General features: G+C 42.6%; 1 protein-coding gene across 2 annotated transcripts in view; it reads right to left on the reverse strand.

Annotated features, from left to right (window-relative positions):
* The window catches only part of DENND1C (DENN domain containing 1C), a 105,419-nt gene that overhangs the window by 42,914 nt on the left and 43,170 nt on the right, over positions 1-19,335 (reverse strand). For both annotated transcript variants that reach the window (XM_073622808.1, XM_073622809.1), the window contains exons 8-13: positions 18,327-18,380; positions 13,511-13,621; positions 11,206-11,306; positions 5,523-5,568; positions 3,262-3,363; positions 459-584 (exon numbers count right to left, since the gene is read on the reverse strand). In XM_073622808.1, coding sequence (XP_073478909.1) covers positions 459-584; positions 3,262-3,363; positions 5,523-5,568; positions 11,206-11,306; positions 13,511-13,621; positions 18,327-18,380 — 540 coding nt within the window. The remainder of the gene's footprint in view (positions 1-458; positions 585-3,261; positions 3,364-5,522; positions 5,569-11,205; positions 11,307-13,510; positions 13,622-18,326; positions 18,381-19,335) is intronic.

A 19,335-nucleotide genomic window follows, 5' to 3' on the forward strand; every position in this document is an offset into this window, starting at 1 on the left:
TAGATCAAAAGGGTGCTTCTACTAAATACTGAGCAAAGGGTCTAAATACTTAGGACCATGTGATATTTCAGTTTTTCTTTTTTAATAAATCTGCAAAAATGTCAACAATTCTGTGTTTTTCTGTCAATATGGGGTGCTGTGTGTACATTAATGAGGAAAAAAAAGAACTTTGAATGATTTTAGCAAATGGCTAAAAAAATGGGGGTCTGAATACTTTCCGTCCCCACCGTATAACAAGAATCAAACCTATACTGAATCCAGTGCCTAAACTCTATATATTTTTTGTTCTAATTAAAACAGACTAAAGGCTCAGTTTTTATTCAATATTATGAGATTCATTGGGGAGCACTGGATTTTGCTATGCTGTTATTACTTTTACCATGTTTTGCGCTATACTTTGATAACCCATGAAGATAAAAACTCTAGAGATCATTGAAGGGACCCTACGTCAAACATACCAGGTTGTAGATGAGAGCTTCTCTATAGCTGCCAAACAGCAGAGCTTGGGCTTGGAGGAAGGCCCGTGACACCCCATCACCCATAAAGGCTGATTGTTTAGTCAGTTGCAGCTTCAGCAGAGAGACCTGAGGAGAAAAAGAAAGATTCCCGGGGGTTAGTGTTAAAACATAGGAAATCCCCTTTATAAAAACTAAAGGTGCACTGGAAGTTTTATAGTAAACAATATGCAGTACAGCTGAGAAGAATGTGAATCTGGAAGAGTGGCAAAAGCCCTGTTTTCTCAGTAAATTAATATTTTAGGGTGTTTTAAATTTTAATGTAAAAATAAATTCCATTTCTGTTTTTGCAGATAACATGTAGTAGAATAAAGTCCTTACATTATGTCTCTTGCTTATTATCAGAACTGAATGCACTGTTTGATTGGGCAACTACGAGTCAAATGAGATTTAATGTTGACAAATGTAAGTTATGTACTTGATGGCTATAAACATATACACATTAAACAATTTGGGGGTGTCAATGCTGGCGAAGGATTTGAGAGCCTGGGTTTTTTTTTTTACATTTTTGATAGAATAGGGAATGGTAAACCACTTTTGGGTTTTTTTTTTCCTCATCTGTGCCCCATTCGAGAGATTGTCCTGTAAACAGAGCAAAAAGAAGAAATCTCCCCAACAAGATGTGATTCCTATGTTAGACAGTTGTTACAGGAAGATTTCACTTCTCTACTCCAGTTCTGGTGGCAATTTAAAAAAATTAGATTTTCCCAAACCTATAGTCCCGGTGAGAGCAGATGCAAACATCTGCAGTTCTTGTAGTAAAACACCTGGAGATGCGCTGTATCTATAGTATACTTTGGCCTAGTCTCGCTCAATAAAACTGAGCTGTTGCTGTCCAGTTTTACGTTGCTCTATCATCTGGGTTTACTTAATTCTTACAAGAGTTTGATAGAAATTGGCCAGTGGAGGTTTGGCATCAGCAAGAACAGGCTTAGCAAATCACCAGCCAATTTCTATCCACAAATCAAACCAGACTTATCGCTGCTTGACAAAAAAGCATGTGTTGATGTTACCTGAAAAACTGAAATCTGATATACTTACCTGGAATGAAACTGGGGGGCTGCTGTATGTAAGCCAAGCTAATTCTTTACTAACACAATTTGCTCTCCCTATAGGCTGAATAGAATTCGCTGCTAAGTTTGGGTTTGCTGAATTTCAACGACCACTAGGTGAATCGAACACAGTCAGATTTTCTCATCCCTACAAGGGATTATCCTACTAACTTTTGGGATTAGCAAGGATTTTTTTTAATGGAGCATATTGGACCATGCTTTGTTAGAGTTGTTTGCCCTCATCTAGATCAACTTCAGGTTTAGGGTTCTGTGGATGCCAATTGTTTATTTATTTATTTTGTTTTTTGGTCAAACTTGATAGTTTTTTCTTTTTTTCAACCTGACCTAACTATGTAACTATGTAAGCACAGATTCACCTCTTCCAAGCTAACTATTGGTCTTCAGAAATGATCGGCAGGCTAACCAACTAACAGGAGCAGGAGGCAGGACTATGTGGGCCAGTTCTTGACTCTGCTTCCCAGTTACATTTTGCATATTAAACTGCCATAAATTTCTGCCCCAGGGTTCTGGAAAGGACATTAAAAACTATATCTGTCCACCTGGCACTTGATAATGCCTATTTTTTCCATCACTATTCTCCTAAATAATATTTTTAATAGAGTGGTTCTCTTTAAAAACCACTCAAAAAACAATTACATTTTAATTTTGTATTGATGATAAAATATTGATTTGCCAACTTAACTGCACCTATATTTTTAGCTCTAAGCACCCGACATGGCCTTTGCAAGGGTGGCCTAATTACCATTGGTAACTATTTCATAAATGTTGTACTATAGAAACAATTCTGCAACAGGAAAGATTTTGTGGGCCTGGAGTTGGCCAGATATGAGATCTTGAGATGCAGAAGGAGTTTGAGTAAGCTTCCTGAGGGTCAAGTCTCTGTTAAGGTCATAGTTGTGGCAGGTTCAACCTTTAGCAGCCAGTGTTCAAGGATGCTTTAAATGCAATGGTGGTACTTGGATGATGGATAAGCAGACCCTCATAGGAGGACATTCCCCAGCAAAGGGGAGCTCTGGACTGTGGAGTTGTCAAGGTAAGTAGCTAAGTTTGTTGTCAGGGGCCAAAGCTCAAGGGTTGACCAGGGTCAAAAACAATACAAAGGTCAGGGCAGGGAGTGTTCTAGCAGGGTCAGGTGAAGCAAGAGGTCAAATCCAAGAATCCAACAGGTCAGAAGTCCAACTAGCAAGATCAGTGATATAACAGTCAAAGGCAGGTAACAGGATCAAGACAGAATGAGAACAGACCAGGAGTGAAACAGAGTATGGATCAGAATGAAAAAAATGTGAAAAGGAACTATAACTAGGGAACTAGGAAGTTGAGGGACAAGATAACAAGTGAAAACAAGATACAAGAAATCAGGATTAAGACTAGTCAACTAAGTGTTTAAATGGCCAACTTGACTAGGCATAACAGACCAATAGGACAAAGGAAAGGGTACAAACACAGAAGCAGAAACAGAAACAGGTGGAAATCAGGACCTGGGAAGACAGAAGGAACAGCAAGTGCACAAGGTGGACATGGCAATCATAGCCCTGGTAAGTTTCTGACAACCCAAAAAAGTTTGGGGGTGAGACTAATGGAATAAGTGAGTCTTAACCACTTTTTTGAGGAGTACAGTGTTTCAACTTTTAAATATAGCAAAAGAATTTCTTTAAATTAATTTCTGTTCCTACCACATGTGGAGGCAGAATGTCCAGGTCTTGGAATGGAGTCTCTAGGTAGTTTGTGTCCATATTAAATATGACTACATCTTCCAAAGCTCCGGCATTGACTTGCTGTAGAGGAAAGACAGATTAGGAAATATACAAATTTGAAGGCTAGTTCACCAAATAAAAAAAGAAAGCCTGCTTATTATATTACCCATTCACTGCCTCCCAATAGCTTTTGAACTGCCCAACTGCCACAAATAATAGGAACAACTCTGTCTCTACCTAATCCAGGAACTTTTTTTTTTTGAATCGTAGCAAATATATTTTCAATTATGCAATTACCAAGTGTGGTGGGAGGGAGATCTCACTTTATGAGTCCATTACAGGTGTAAGATGGCCTTACATGATGTAACTGTTGTGGAAATTTTATTATTGTATGTTGTCAAATGTCCCCCTGTATCAGTTTTGCTGTAATACGCTCATGCAAGCGTATTGGTGGAAGACCATTGGCTGTGGAAACCATCCCGTGGACACAGCAGATCTGTTTGCTCTTTTAGGGATGATCGTTTATGCCTCACCATGAGACTGGCCACATCATGGTGATTGCATTAACGCTGCTAGCAAACAGATCTGCGTACATGGGAACAATAGCATAACCATACAAAAATCATGGTCCACTGAGCCATGATACAGTACGGCTCGCATCATTGGTAGCGGTGGGAATGTTCAGAGCCCTATAAGTAGTGTTCAAATTGTGAGACACTTTGGGGATTATTTACGAAAGGTGAATCCACTTTGTACTGCAAGTGCACTTGAAAGTGCAGTCACTCTAAATCTAAGGGTAGATCTGAAATGAGGGGAAGCTCTGCTAATTTTATCATCCAATCATGTGCAAGCTAAAATGCTGTTTTTTATTTTTCTTGTATGTCCCCCTCGGATCTGCAGTGACTGCACTTCCAAGTGCACTTTCAGTGCACTCTCAAGAGCACTCACAGTGCAAAGTGGATTTGCCTTTAGTAAATAACCTCCTTTGTGTCTCAGAAGAAGCTGGCCGCATGGCTCTGCACACGACCATCTGCACACGTCACTACTGGAATTCTATTTGAATATATACATGTGTGTGATTGCTTGTTTTGAAACAATACATGTGTCTGATTGGCTGATTCTGAAGCCACCACCTTCATTTGTTATTCATGTTTACAGTATAAATAAAAGCAGCAGATCATTGTAGTCAGGATTTTGCTAAGCTCAACGTGATACCAGCGTCTGTCTGTGTTACTTAGAGATAAACAAGTGCGCTTTCCCAGCATTATACAAGAGAGCTATGATTGTGCTTATTAGAGCATGGAATGATTTGCTTATAGTAGAAGCTTAGAATGTCCACCACATAACCCACCAGCTTCCACCTCTGACATGGTTCTTTAATCTAGGCCAGTGATGGCGTAGCTTGGAACCCCAGATGTTTTGAAACTACATTTCCCATCATGATGCTCAACTACACTGCAGAGTGCATGAGCATCATGGAAAATGTAGTTCCAAAACATCTGGGGTGCCAAGGTTCGCCATCACTGATCTAGGCTGTCATATTACACACCCAAGAGTGTCACACAGAAGAGCAGTCCTGACAAATCTGTTATTTCAGAGTTTGCTAGATAATGGAGAGTTAGCCCGCTTAACAGTTTCTTCTATTCAGCAATGCATCAAACCATACAGCCCAGACTTCAAAAGCGCAGTTAAATGGTGTTGCCATAAAAGTCTATAGAAGCAAAAAGCCAGCTTGCCAGTAGCAAATCCAGATGATAAAATGTAATGAAATCACATATCAGCAGAACAAATACACCAGTGTATATGTTCTGCTGATACGGGACTTGGTAAATTCTATCATCTGGTTTTACTATTGGCATGTTGGTTATTTTCTTCTATGGACCTTCTTCCCTCTTTCAGCGACTTTATTGGAGGGATCTCTGTGCTGAGTGCCCAGAACAGCATATTATATGGGGCTCCCCACCATCCCTGTAGGATTTTTATTTTTTTATATTAAGAACAATGTAACAGGAGGATTTAGGACACAAAAAACTCCCAGGTAGACAGGAAAAGAATTGAGAAATCTGGATGGGAGAGCACACTGTTAGAAAAGCCAGCAAGTCAGAGGCTGATTTACTCCACCAGGCTCCACCTATGACTAAAATATCTCTTTTGGCTAAACTGGCACTTTAATTCTCACTTTTGTTTAACAAATACCATTTCCCAGTTAACAGTTTTTAAGGCAACGTAGATCAACTGACCTCCATCAGACTGCTGTGTACGCCGATCAGATAAGGCATCGGTGCTCTAAGAAAGAACAAGAGACATATAGTTAGTATATTTTGAGACATTTTAACAGAAACTTGTACTGACAAAACATGGGAACTCTTATTGTTAAAGAGGAATTTCAGGCGTCTAATTCTGCTTTCAGTATGATTTTGGTGGTTTCATGCTTACATCACCCCTGCAGGTGATAAATGGTATTACAGCTTAACCTACAGTGGAACTAAACCCTCCTATCGATTTTCAGCCAAGGAAGCTGCCATCTTGGCCTCTGTTTGATCTTCAGCTGCCATGATGCTGCACATGTGATCGGTTATGACACCAGCAATTGGATGGCTTGACAATTTGGTTGACAGAACAACCAATGTGACAGTTACATTCTTGGGAGATGCCGGAAATGTAACTGTTTTTTAAAACTGTTAAATCGATTGGTTTACTCCTGCTTTAAAGTGAAGAAAATCAAATTACATTTAGACCCCTTTCACACGAGCTGCCTATAGCGTTGGCGGTAAAACGCCACTATTTTTAGCGGCGTTTTAGCGTTGGTTTTGCGGCACATTTTGGCCGCTAGCGGGGCGCTTTTACCCCCCGCTAGCGGCCGAGAAAGGGTTAAAGCTGCCCGCAATGCGCCGCAATAGCGGCGTTTTGCCGGCGGTGTCCCAGCGCTGCCCCATTGATTTCAATGGGGAGCAGCGGTGGAGGAGTGGTAAACACACTGCTCCTTTCACCGCTCCAAAGAAGCTGCTGGCAGGACTTTTCCTGATGTCCTGCCAGCGCACCGCTCCAGTGTAAAAGCCCTCGGGCTTTCACACTGGAAACAATGGAGCAGCTGTTTGAGGGCAGATCGCAGGTACTAATTTTAACACTAGAGCGCCTGCAAAACACCCTCGTGTGAAAGGGGTCTAATTTCACACTTTACGCACCATTCTATCATTTGATGTTAATATTAGAGTAGAGGCATATGGTCTCACTTTTATTTAAAGGACATTTACCTTTCCAGGGATCCAGCAATGTCCTCACCCAAGCCGAATCTTCAATTGGCTTTGGGTGCAGGCGCCGGCATTGTAAGTTAAGGAAACCGGCAGTAAAGTTTTGCGGTTAACAGTGGACAGTGAAGTCTCCAGATACTCTGTTAGCTTGGAAAAGGGAGGATGAAGAAGGAGCGGGGGTGCCTTGCCATCCTAGGCTACAGGGCTGTGTGCTTCTATTCATGCACACAGTGTATGGAGAAACAACTCTTGTTCCTGCATGCAAGGGTGGCTCCATAAGTCGCTGCAAGAGAGGAGCCATCCTAAAAACAGGAAACCTAGTGCATCAGTCATGGCACCAGCTTAAAGTGGTTGTTAAAGGATTTTTTTTTTTTCTTTTAAAAATAACAAACATGTCTATACTTACCTGCTCTGTGCAATAGAATAGAATTGCACAGGGTGGCCTCTTCTCTGTTCCCTCGTCACTGGAGTTGATTGACAGGAGTGGGAGTCAATGGCTCCTGCTGCTATCGATATGCCCGAGGGGGACAAGGCCAGGAGAGAGCCACAGCTCTCTTGCACAGTGCTGGATCACGATGGGGTTCAGGTACATATAAGGGGGGTTAAAGGGCGAGTCTGTGACACTGACACAGAAGGTTTTTTTACCTTAATGCATAGAATGTAAAAACACTTGAGGCTTTAGGCCTCTTTCACACCTATGCATTTTTTAGTGCATTTTCAGTTTTGCAGAAACACACTACAGTCCATTTCCTATGGATATAGTTCACACCTGTGCATTTTATGGTAAGGGCCAGGGACTTTTTGCTGGTTTTTGGTTCCATAGATTTCAATGGATCAAAATCGTGTATTGAAAAACGCAAAATGCACCTGGAATATGCAAACTGCAACCTGCATAGTGTGAAACAGGCCTAAGGCTGGATTCACACCTATGCAGTTTTAGTGCTTTTTGCATTTTGCAGATTTGAACTACAGTCCATTTAACATGGTTTCCTATGGAACACGTTCTGTTGTGCAAATCTGCAAAATGCAAAAAGCACTAAAAATGCATAGGTGTGAATCGAGCCTAAGGCTCGATTCACACCTATGCATGTTGCTTTTGAGCGTTTTTGGAGGTTTTTTTTTCATGCTTGCCGCGTTTTTGAGCCGCGTTTTTGCCGCGTTTTAGCGGCGTTTTTGCCGCGTTTTTGCCGCGATTTGCGTTTTGTGTTTTTTTTTTTTTTTTTTTTTTTTTTTTCATTTTTTTTACAGTCTTACAAAAAAATTACAAAAAATAAAAAAAAAAAAAAAAAAAAAAAAAAAACGGCAAAAACGCACCAAAAACGCATAAAAAACGCATCAAAAACGCTGCAATAACGCAGCACTTGCGTTTTTGATGCTTGTCCATTGAAAACCATTACATGCAAAACGCTGCTTTTTGCATGCAAAAAAGTCCCCGACCCTTTCCAAAAACGCTGAGATACAAAAAAGCATTGATGTGAACATGTTCCATAGGAACCCATGTTAAAAAATTCCCGTGCATTTCTGCAAAATGCAAAATGCATCAAAAAACGCGCTAGTGTGAATGGGGCCTAAGGCTCGATTCACACTTATGCATGTTGCTTTTGAGCGTTTTTGGAGGGTTTTTTTTCATGCTTGCCACGTTTTTGAGCAGCGTTTTTGTAGCGTTTTTGCGGCGTTTTTGCCGCGTTTTTGCCGCGATTTGCGTTTTGCGTTTTTTTTTTTTTTTTTCATTTTTTTTTACAGTCTTACAAAAAAATTACAAAAAAAAAAAAAAAAAAAAAAAAAACGGCAAAAACGCACCAAAAACGCACCAAAAACGCATCTTAAACGGTGCAAAAACGGTGCAAAAACGGTGCACTTGCGTTTTTGATGCTTGTCCATTGAAAACCATTACATGCCAAACGCTGCTTTTTGCATGAAAAAAAGTCCCCGACCCTTTCCAAAAACGCAGAGATACAAAAAAGCATTGATGTGAACATGTTCCATAGGAACCCATGTTAAAAAATTCCCGTGCATTTCTGCAAAATGCAAAATGCATCAAAAAACGCGCTAGTGTGAATGGGGCCTTAGAACCCCTTTAACTGAAACTAAAAATTAGCTGCTGGAAGTGCTTAATATCACTTTAATCTTAGCTAGGGATGAGCTAACACCCCCCCGGTTCGGTTCGCACCAGAACATGCGAACAGGCAAAAAATTTGTTTGAACACGCGAAAGTCTATGGGAAATGAACATGAAAAATCAAAAGTGCTCATTTTAAAGGCAAGTTATTGACATAAAAAGTGTTTGGGGACCCGGGTCCCGCTCCAGGGGACATGTATCAATGCAAAAACAGTTCTAAAAACTGACGTTTTTTCAGGAGCAGTGATTTTATTAATGCTTAAAGTGAAACAATAAAAATGAAATATTCCTTTAACTATCGTGCCAGGGGGGGGGGGTCTCCTTAGTCTGCCTGTAAAGTAGCGCATTTTCTCGTGTTTATTACAGTACCACAGCAAAATTACATTTCTAAAGGAAAAAAGTAATTTAAAACTGCTCGCGGCTGTAATGTATCATCGGGTCTCGGCAATATAGATGAAAATCATTGAAAAAACAGCATGGGTCCCCCCCAGTCCAATACCAGGCCCTTTGGGTATGATATGGATATTATATGAGAAAAGACAATTCCCCTGGGTGGACTTTACCGGCACTTGCTAACAAATATTGGATAGTGAGTACGTATAGCGAAGTGTATAGAGCAAAAAGATTTTTATTTTAACATAACATAGATTAAAAACATATTATAACTACACCAGCAATAACATCCAATGCTATCCCAATTCGGAAGTTTTAAAATAATTCAACGAAACATATTAGCAGTGAGTGATCTAAACTTATCTATACTCACATGTTATGACAATCTACTCACTGTGTTATATTTTAATCACTTTAGACGAAGTGCTCTTTTTTGCTACATCCCTGAAGAAGGACAAAAATAGTATTTACTCCGAAACGCGTTGGGTGTGAACAAGAGCCCTCGTACAATTTATTGTATGGTAACAATACTGTCATCTATTGTTTCTGTACTAGGTTCCGTTGAATATATGTTGTAATATGTTTTTAATCTATGTTATGTTAAAATAAAAATCTTTTTACTCTATACACTTCGCTATACGTACTCACTATCCAATATTTGTTAGCAAGTGCCGGTAAAGTCCACCCAGGGGAATTGTCTTTTCTCGTATATATGTAATTATTGGATGTGGCACTGCTCCCCTTGGGCCTAGGGAAGCTAATCACCCTATTTAGCCTGATATGGATATTAAGGGGAACCCTGTGCCAAAATTTTTTTTAAAAAATGGCTTAGGGGTCTCCCCCAAAATCCATACCAGACCCTTATCCGAGCACGCAACCTTGCAGGCCTCAGGAAAAGAGGGGGGGACGAGAGAGCGCCCCCCCTCCTGAACCGTACCAGGCCACATGCCCTCAACATGGGGAGGATGCTTTGGGGTCGCCCCCAAAGCACCTTGTCCCCATGTTGATGGGGACAAGGGCCTCATCCCCACACAACCCTTGCCAGTTGGTTGTGGGGGTCTGCGAGCGGGGGGCTTATCTGAATCTGGAAGCCCTCTTTAACCTGGGGACTACCAGATCCCAGCCCCCCATGTGATTGTACCCCTACCCATTCACCCAAAAAATTTAAAAATGTTAGTTTTTTCCATTTTTTTTTATCGGGTCGTCGGACGCTGTGATCAAAGATGAATATACATTGCGGAACAGTTTTTTTTTTTAAATAAAGGACTTGTCCCAAATTGTCTCTTGTCATTTTTAACATTTTCACACTTTTTTTGGTGAATGTGTAGGAGTACAATAGGGGGGGGGCACGATCTGGGGGTCCCCTTGTTGTTCCAGATTCCAATAAGCCCCCCGCCCGCAGACCCCCACAACCACCGGGCAAGGGTTGTGGGGATGAGGCCCTTGTCCCCATCAACATGGGGACAAGGTGCTTTGGGGGTGACCCCAAAGCACCCTCCCCATGTTGAGGGCATATGGCCTGGTACGGTTCAGGAGGGGGGGCGCTCTCTCGTCTCCCCCTTTTTTCCTGCGGCCTGCCAGGTTGCGTGCTCAGATAAGGGTCTGGTATAGATTTGGGGGGGAACCCTATGCCATTTTTTAAAAAAATTTTGGCGCAGGGTTCCCCTTAATATCCATACCAGACCTGAAGGGCCTGGTATGGATTTTGGGGGGGACCCCCACGCAATTTTTAAAAAAATGTTGGGTGCAGGCTTCTCCTTAATATTCATACCAGACCCGTGCCCTTTTTTTCAATGATTTTCATCTATATTGCCGGGATCCGACAACACATTACAGCCGCAAGCAGTTTTAAATGACATTTTTTCCTTTACAAATGTCATTTTGCTGCTCTCATTCATAAAACTATGTACGGCTGCCGTGTAAGCAGCCTTACATAATGTGGGGCATGGACTCAGCCCCCTGAGCCATGATTGGCCAAAGGCACCCTGCCTTTGGCCAATCATGGCTCTCACAGTGGAGCGCACTGTGATTGGCCAAAGTATGTAGGTCCGGTCCAAGCAGCAGCCGTCAATGCACTGCGATCTCGACTCGAAACGTAGGCTCATTCCTAATCTTAACTATAGACAAACGGATGGACAGTGTAACAGACAAAATGACAGACCCGCAGTAGTCCAGTAGATGTGGAGGTAGTGTAGGGATATAGATGTGCTGCCAGTACATGGGATACAGAAGGGCTGCAGAGGCGTGGACACAGGCTGTCAGCTGTCAGGGAGAGAGAAGAACACACAGATTAAGGTGGATCTATCATCTGATGGCTTGTTCATGCTACATACATTGGTGCTAAGTACTGTAGAAGTTTAACACCTCCTGGTATTACACAGAGATCACAGCACTCCCCTTCACTATGCTGTCATCTGCCTTTCTCTTAAGAGGTATTGAGCCATCTTTGTTCAGGCATCGCCTAGGATCTGAAAGTCTATGGAGAGTTTCTACAGTGGGGAAAATAATGATCTGATTCCCTGCAGATTTTGTAGGTTTGCCCACTTACAAAGAAATGAAGGGTCTATAATTTTTTATCATAGGTGTATTTTAAATGATAGAGACAGAATATGAATCAAAAATCCAGAAAAAACATATGATACAAATGTTATAAATTGAGTTGCAGTTTAGTGAGTAAAATAAGTATTTGATCCCCAAGCAAAACATGACTTAGTACTTGGTGGAGAAACCCTTGTTGGCAAGCACAGAGGTAAGACATTTCTTGTAGTTGGTGACCAGGTTTACACACATCTCAGGAGGGATTTTGGTTCACTCTTCTTTACACATTTTCTTTAAATCCTTAAGGTTTTTTGGCTGTCTCTTGGCAATTCGAAGTTTCATCTCCCTCCATAAATTGTTTTATAGGATTAAGGTCTGGAGACTGGATAGGCCACTCCATGACCTTAATGTGCTTCTTCTTGAGCCACTATCTTCTTGCCTTGGTGGTATGTTTTGGGTCATTGTCATGCTAAAAGACCCATTCATGGCCCATCTGCAGGGTTCTGGCTGAGGGAAGAAGGTTCTCACCCAAAGTATACAATACATGGCACCGTCCATTGGCCCCTCAATGCAGCAAATTCAGCCTGTAGAAACAGCTCCAAAGAATAATGTTTCCACCTCCGTGCTTGACTGTAGGGATGGTGTTCCTAGGACCATAGTCAGCATTTTTCTTCCTCCAAACACGGCGAGTTGAGTTAATGCCAAAGAGCAAAATTTTGGTCTCATCTGACCAAAGCACTTTCACTCAATCCTTCTCTGAATCATTTGGATGTTCATTGGCAAAGTTCAGAAGGGCCTGTACATGTGCCTTCTTGAGGAGGGGGACTCGCCGTGTTTGGAGGAAGAAAAATGCTGACTATGACCCTGTAGAGGTCAGGGGAGGGCAAAAAGGATGGGTGCACTCAAAGTGGTATTAAACCCCAAAACAAATCTTGTGAAAAAAAAAAAAAACCCCAAACAAAAAATGTAATATATTGCAGCTTACCAATTCCGATATGTGGTAGTGGCTTTCGTTTTCTTATTTACAGTGCCTTAAAAAAATATTCATACCCCTTAAATTTTTCCACATTTTGTCATGTTACCACCAAAAATGTAAATGTATTTTATTGGGATTTTATGTGATAGACCAACACAAAGTGGCACATAATTGTGAAGTGGAAGGAAAATGATAAATGGTTTTCAATTTTTTTACAAATAAATATGTGAAAAGTGTGGTGTGCATATGTATGCAGCCCCCCGGAGTCAATACTTTGTAAAACCTCCTTTCACTGCAATTACAGCTGCAAGTCTTTTTGGGGATGTCTCTACCAGCTTTGCACATCTAGAAAGTGACATTTTTGCAAAATAGCTCAAGTTCTGTCAGATTGGATGGAGAGCGTCTGTGAACAGCAATTTTTAAGTCTTGCTACAGATTCACAATTGGATTTAGGTCTGGACTTTGACTGGGCCATTCTAATAGATGAATATGCTTTGATCTAAACCATTAAATTGTAGCTCTGGCTGTATATTTATGCTCGTTGTCCTGCTGGAAGGTGAACCTCCGCCCGTCTCAAGTCTTTTGCAAAATCAAACAGGTTTTCTTCTAAGATTGCCCTGTATTTGGCTCCATCTATCTTCCCATCAACTCTGACCAGCTTCCCTGTCCCTACTGAAGAAAAGCATCCCCACAACATGATGCTGCCACCACCATGTTTCACGGTGGGGATGGTGTGTTCAGTGTGATGTGCAGTGTTAGTTTTCCGCCACACATAGCATTTTGCTTTTAGGCCAAAAAGTTCAATTTTGGTCTCATCTTACCAGAGCACCTTCTTCCACATGTTTGGCCTCTTCAGGTTAAGCCTATTTGGCCATAAATCCATATATACAGAGAAGTCTGGTGCCAAAAGGTGCAGAGAATTTGAAGGGGCGGTGGAGTTAGCAAGACTTACTGTACTGAGTTTGCTGGATGTAATCAGGATCCTCCGCTCACATAACAGGCTGGAGTATAACTGCAACATTGTATCCACTTGGACCGCAACAAGGAATTCTGTGAGATTTCTCTGATAGGCATCGATAAAGAAGAAAGAAATGTCTGTTAGTATTCATTGAGAGGCACAAATCAAAACAATTATTAACAATTCTCCTCATAAACACACCTTTTCTGTATCAGGAAAATTACTTTATGAAATCATTATTACATTGCAAATGATTTGACTTTTTGGGGGCCATGTAGGACCGCTTTTTCACACCTGGAGCTGGGGGGGTACTTGGGGAGATAAAAATAGGCAGTTGAGCCAAGGTTTTACCATCCTGGTACTGGTTACAGGTAAATACAAAAAAAAAAACATGTAAAGTAGCACAAAATATACTCCATGTGCTCTGCACATTAAGGGAATGGCTTAGAAGTGACGACATTACGCACGCCTAACGCGGTATTACACGAGCTAACAGCCTGCTGCTTTTTTCATTGGTACTATACGCGCTGTTTATCTTCTGTATTGAGGTAATTGTTGCTACTTTAGAATAAAACACTTTGAATTTTTAATGGGCTTTACTATGGCAGTTTCTCTTTTCCTAACAATTTTGAGTCACCTTATGGCAGTGATGGCGAACCTTGGCATTCCAGATGTTTTGGAACTACATTTCCCAAGATGCTCATGCACTCTGCTGTGTAGTTGAGCATCATGGGTAATGTAGTTCCAAAACATCTGCGGTGCCAAGGTTTGCCATCACTGCCTTATGGGACCTGTGATCCATTGACGGCCGCTCTCTCCTTTGGATGTCCAGCTGCTATTGCCTGTTTGACCATTACAACTTATGGTCCAGCAAATCTGGTAAGAGGCTTGCCTGCGAGGGTGCTACTGGTGACAGATCCCTTTATCTGTTTACACATGCACGCATACCTCCCCACTTTTGAGATGGGAACGAGGGACACCTATTAGCAAAAGTATGTAGGCATAGGACACACCCCCTGTCACCCCCCTTAAAGGAGATTTATAACCAAAAAAAGATTAGTTAAACCCACAGGTGTTTATTTAATTTAGAATTTGGATGAAAGGTTTAGCACTGGCAAACACTTTTTGAAAGATAAAAAAGTGTTTTTTCTATACAGCTATACAGATCAGACCAAAATGAGGGACAAATGAGGAGGAAAGAGGGACGGAGGGACTTTGTTTCAAATCAGGGACATTCCCTGGAAATCAGGTACAGTTGGGAGCTATGATGCACGGTGCATCTTTCTGGATGGATTGATTTACTCCACCTATGGACTTTTCACTTATTATGTACTGATTTTTGCTGTTTTGTTATTGATTGTTGTTATTATCATTGTGCTGCATATTGATTATTTGCACATGGTCACGTTTACACTTCATTGTACACCTGTTTTTCAATGAAGTACATGATGCCTTTTTAGGTGTTTTTTGCACTTTATATGATCTTTGAGCACTGCTTAGATATTACTCTTTACTGAGAGATCTGGAGTCTATTTGACCCCAGATATCATCTCTGCCCTTAAAAGCATCAGATCAAAACAAAATTGGTTTGATTTGTTGCTTTCCCAAGACAAATAATGGTTTGTTTACATCCAGTTAAACTAGAAGTGACTAAATGCTTGCCGCTTCTTAGACCATAGAGATGATCAGGGACATTTTGGTTCTCAAGTATCTCTATGGTCCACCGGCCGCAGTCCTTGACTCCCCAGCAGGAAGGGAGAGCCTGGGAAGACAGCGGAAAGCAGTAGGGGGAGGACCCCCTTCCATCGCCTGTAAAATTGATCCAGCAGCGCTTGCAGTGGTGGCTGGTGCTCCATCATCATTTGGGAGGGGGGGGGGGGCGGCAGATGGACTTGACCACGGACCTCACCCCCACCCCTTCCTTTGCTCAAGCCCACACCGCGCACCATACCCACACCCCACACCCCCCTCCCCCCGGTCACCGGCTCACCGGCTCACTCACCCTGTGTTGCCCTCGGACTGACATGTGGAGGTTGCGGCAGCGACTGCCCCTTCAGTCTCCTTTGTGTCCCGGCCTCTGTATCCCCCCTCTGTTGGTTGAGCTTCTCGTGTCTCCTCTGCATCACGGCAGCTCCTCTCTCATCCTCCCTTCTCCTCCTACGCCAATAGGATGGTTTCTCCCTTCGGCCAATTGAGAAATGGGTCTCAAGACCCACTTCCTGATTGGCCGGGAGGAGGATCAGTGTGGCAATAGCGATTATTCATTTGCTATTGTCACACAACTGGGTGGGCTCAGGGCTCAGTGCTCTGTGCCCCGAGCCCACCCTTTTTTAAGCCTATTAGAGCCTCAGGCTCTAATCATGTGCTTAAAAAAAAACCCCTCTTCGGAATTAATGCGTCCGGCACCCTGCATTTAGATTAGGCATGGAAAGGGGGGCGGCGCCCCTAATGGACGGGCTGCCGCTAAGCTCTTGTATGGTAAATGCATGAGATCTGGTGACCAGCCCACTAATAACAACAAAAGTGAACCAGCCTGGGAACCAGGGAAAAAACTGTGCTATTTTTGAAAATGATGGTACAGGAATAGGGCACTGGAGAATATTTCCACTGAGAATGGCAAACTCTGACAACAAAGGGGCAATAAAATACTGTATGTAAGTGTACTTGTATGCAAAATTAGATGAAATTAAATTAGAGAGCATTGGCAGTTTTTTTTAGGGGGGACAAGGTTCTCTTTAAGAGTATGTAAATACTTTGGGGTTAATTTACTGAATGCAAATACACTAGTGCGCCGCCCCCCCCCCCCCCCCTGTAGTCACCAAAAAAAAAAAAATGAAAACAGCTCCTTTAAGAAAAAAAAAATTCGAAAAAAATATCCTTTAACTAAGTGCACTGTGTTCAGGTGCCAGACACAGTGCACTATGGGAAGCTCCACATCAATGCAATCACGAGATTGCAGACACGGCGCTTCATTGCCGGGTTTGGAGCTTCTTTGCGGCGCAATCCATCGTGCCGAGTAGCATCCGCCTGGCGCCCAGCCGGGTGCTTTGTTCTCAGTGTGAGAGCAAAGTCACCTCCGGCGGGCTACAAAAAGATGGCTGCTGTGAGGACTAATCCTCTTGTGTTCAGTGGAGAGGGAAGGCCCCTCCCCTCTCCACTGAACACACGGAGAAAGCCAGGAACTAGCTACAGACACGGCTTGAAGGAGTGCTGTGCTGCTGGGGACACAGATGTGAGGAGGACCCTGCTGCTCTGCTGATGGGGACACAGATGTAAGGAGGGTCTCCGCTGGGGACTTAGATGTAAGGAGGGACTCCGCTGGGGACACAGATGTAAGGACGGACTCCGCTGGAGACACAGATGTAAGGAGGGGCTCCGCTGGGGACACAGATGTAAAGAGGGACTCCGCTGGGGACACAGATCTAAGAAGGGACTCCGCTGGGGACACAGATCAAGGGAGGGACTCTGCTGGGGACACAGATTTAAGAAAGGGCTCCGCTGGGGACACAGATGTAAGGAGGGGCTCCGCTGGGGACACAGATCTAAGGAGGGACTCCGCTGGGGACACAGATTTAAGGAAGGGCTCCGCTGGGGACACAGATGTATGGAGGGGCTCCGCTGGGGACACAGATCTAAGGAGGGACTCCGCTGGGGACACAGATTTAAGGAAGGGCTCTGCTGGGGACACAGATGTAAGGAGGGGCTCGGCTGGGGACACAGATGTAAGGAGAGGCTTTGCTGACGGGGACATAGATGTAAGGAGGGACTCCGCTGATGGGGACACAGATGTAAGGAGGGACTCCGCTGACGGGGACACAGATGTAAGGAGGGACTCTTCTGACGGGGACACAGATGTAAGGAGGGACTCCGCTGACGGGGACACAGATGTAAGTAGGGATTCCACTGATGGGGACTCAGATGTAAGGAGGGACTCCGCTGGGGGCACCTGATGTAAGAAGGGACCCTGCTGGGGGCACCTAATGTAAGGACAGACTCCGCTGGGGGCACCTGATGTAAGGACGGACTCCGCTGGGGACACCTGATGGCATCTGGTGGCAGACAACGTGGCAAGTGATGCGCTCAGGGCTCCCACTGATTCTGCATTATGGTGAGTTGAATGATTTAATTTTATATTACAATGTAATAATAGAAATAATGTGCTTCAATCATCCTGACACCATAACAACCACTGTGCCGGAATGATTGAAGTGCTAACACCAGGTGTTTGGAGGATTTTTATCTGCTGATTGTTAAACTTTCTAGAATACACATATTTCTACTGTTGTGTAGGATCTGGGCCTGCCTGCTGTCTCTCCCTCTCTCCCTCCCTCTCCCTCGTTCATCTCAGACGCTAACCACACCACCTTAGAGCCATGCCCACTAATTCACTGAAATCACGCCATTTTCACCAAGTGGAATGGGTCAAAAAGGAACGGCGGGGTCTGGCGCCCCCCCATCCTAAAACTTCACCAGCCGCCACTGAAATACGCTGTGCACTTAGCAAAGTGCTGTTGCTCCAGAGCTTAGTAAATGGGCATAAGATTTCATCATCCAATCATGTGCAAGCAAAAATGCTGTTTTTTTTATTTTTCCTGCATGTGTAAGGGCATTCTTTGCAAAGTGAAGGTTCACCTTATTAACTAAGCTCTGGAGCATCTGCACTTTGCAGAGTACACAGTTTATTTGCCTTTAGTAAATCAACCCCTTTATGTCCATAGTCTGGACACAGGTGAACTTGTCAATTGTGTGAAACTGAAAAGTCAACTTTTTTTTTCTATCGTGAATTACACATTTTAGGCAAGTGACTCACATTTTCTGGAATTGATGGCAGTTTCACAGGGTCCGGAACCACAAAATAGGAAAACTGTGAAGAAACAAAAGGTTTCAATATCAATCGCTAGTCATAGTGAACCTGAGAACTGAAAACAACTACAATAGTAAATTATAGGGATTTAAAAAGTAACTCCACTTTTGCTGAGAAGAAAACATTCCCCTCTAGGTGATCTATGTTCATTGCAAGAACTTTACAAATGTTGTTGCAGATTCCTACCTTTTGCTATTCTGAAGAACTAGCTATTTGTACGTCTGTGTCCATGTGCAGAGTAAATGTGAATGGGAGTGATTTTATAATTATCAGTCAGCTTCTGCACCTGCAGGGTTCCAATGAGGAGAGTGGCAAGGTCTGCATCCCTTTAGATATAATATTCCTTTGGGAGTATCTCACTGAAATTACATTTTTTGTTGCAGGGGATGCCCAAAATCTGACTTGTATCTTAGTGCAGACTTCTGGGAAAATCAGTGAGCCAAACCATGAAATGATATTTTGCATTTACAGAAAATTACAGAGCTGCAGATTGAAAAGGAAAGGTAGTTTTTAATAACATTCAATTACAATATGACTTGTGTTGAAATTGTACATACTATATTATGTTATTTTGTATTAGCTATTTTTTTCCACAAAAGGGGAGTTATACTTTAAGGTCAATTTAGATAATTTGTTTATACACTGCTGAAAAAAATTAAAGGAACACTTTTCAGAGTATAGCATCAAGTCAATTAAACTCCTGGAATATTGATCTGGTCAGTTAAATAGCAGAGGGGTTTGTTATTTTTATTAACACCAAAGCAGCTGAAACTGATAAACAACAGGTGCACTAGATGGGCAACAATGAGACGACCTCCAAAACAGGAATGGTTTTACATGTGGAGGCCACTTAAATTTTTTTCCATAATCATCTTTTCGGACTGTTTTTCACTAGTTTTGCATTTGGCTAGGGTCAGTGTCACTACTGGTAACATGATGCGATACCTGCACCATA

Source organism: Aquarana catesbeiana, linkage group LG03 (genome assembly GCF_042186555.1).
Source record: "Aquarana catesbeiana isolate 2022-GZ linkage group LG03, ASM4218655v1, whole genome shotgun sequence".
In the NCBI taxonomy this organism is placed as follows: domain Eukaryota; kingdom Metazoa; phylum Chordata; class Amphibia; order Anura; family Ranidae; genus Aquarana; species Aquarana catesbeiana.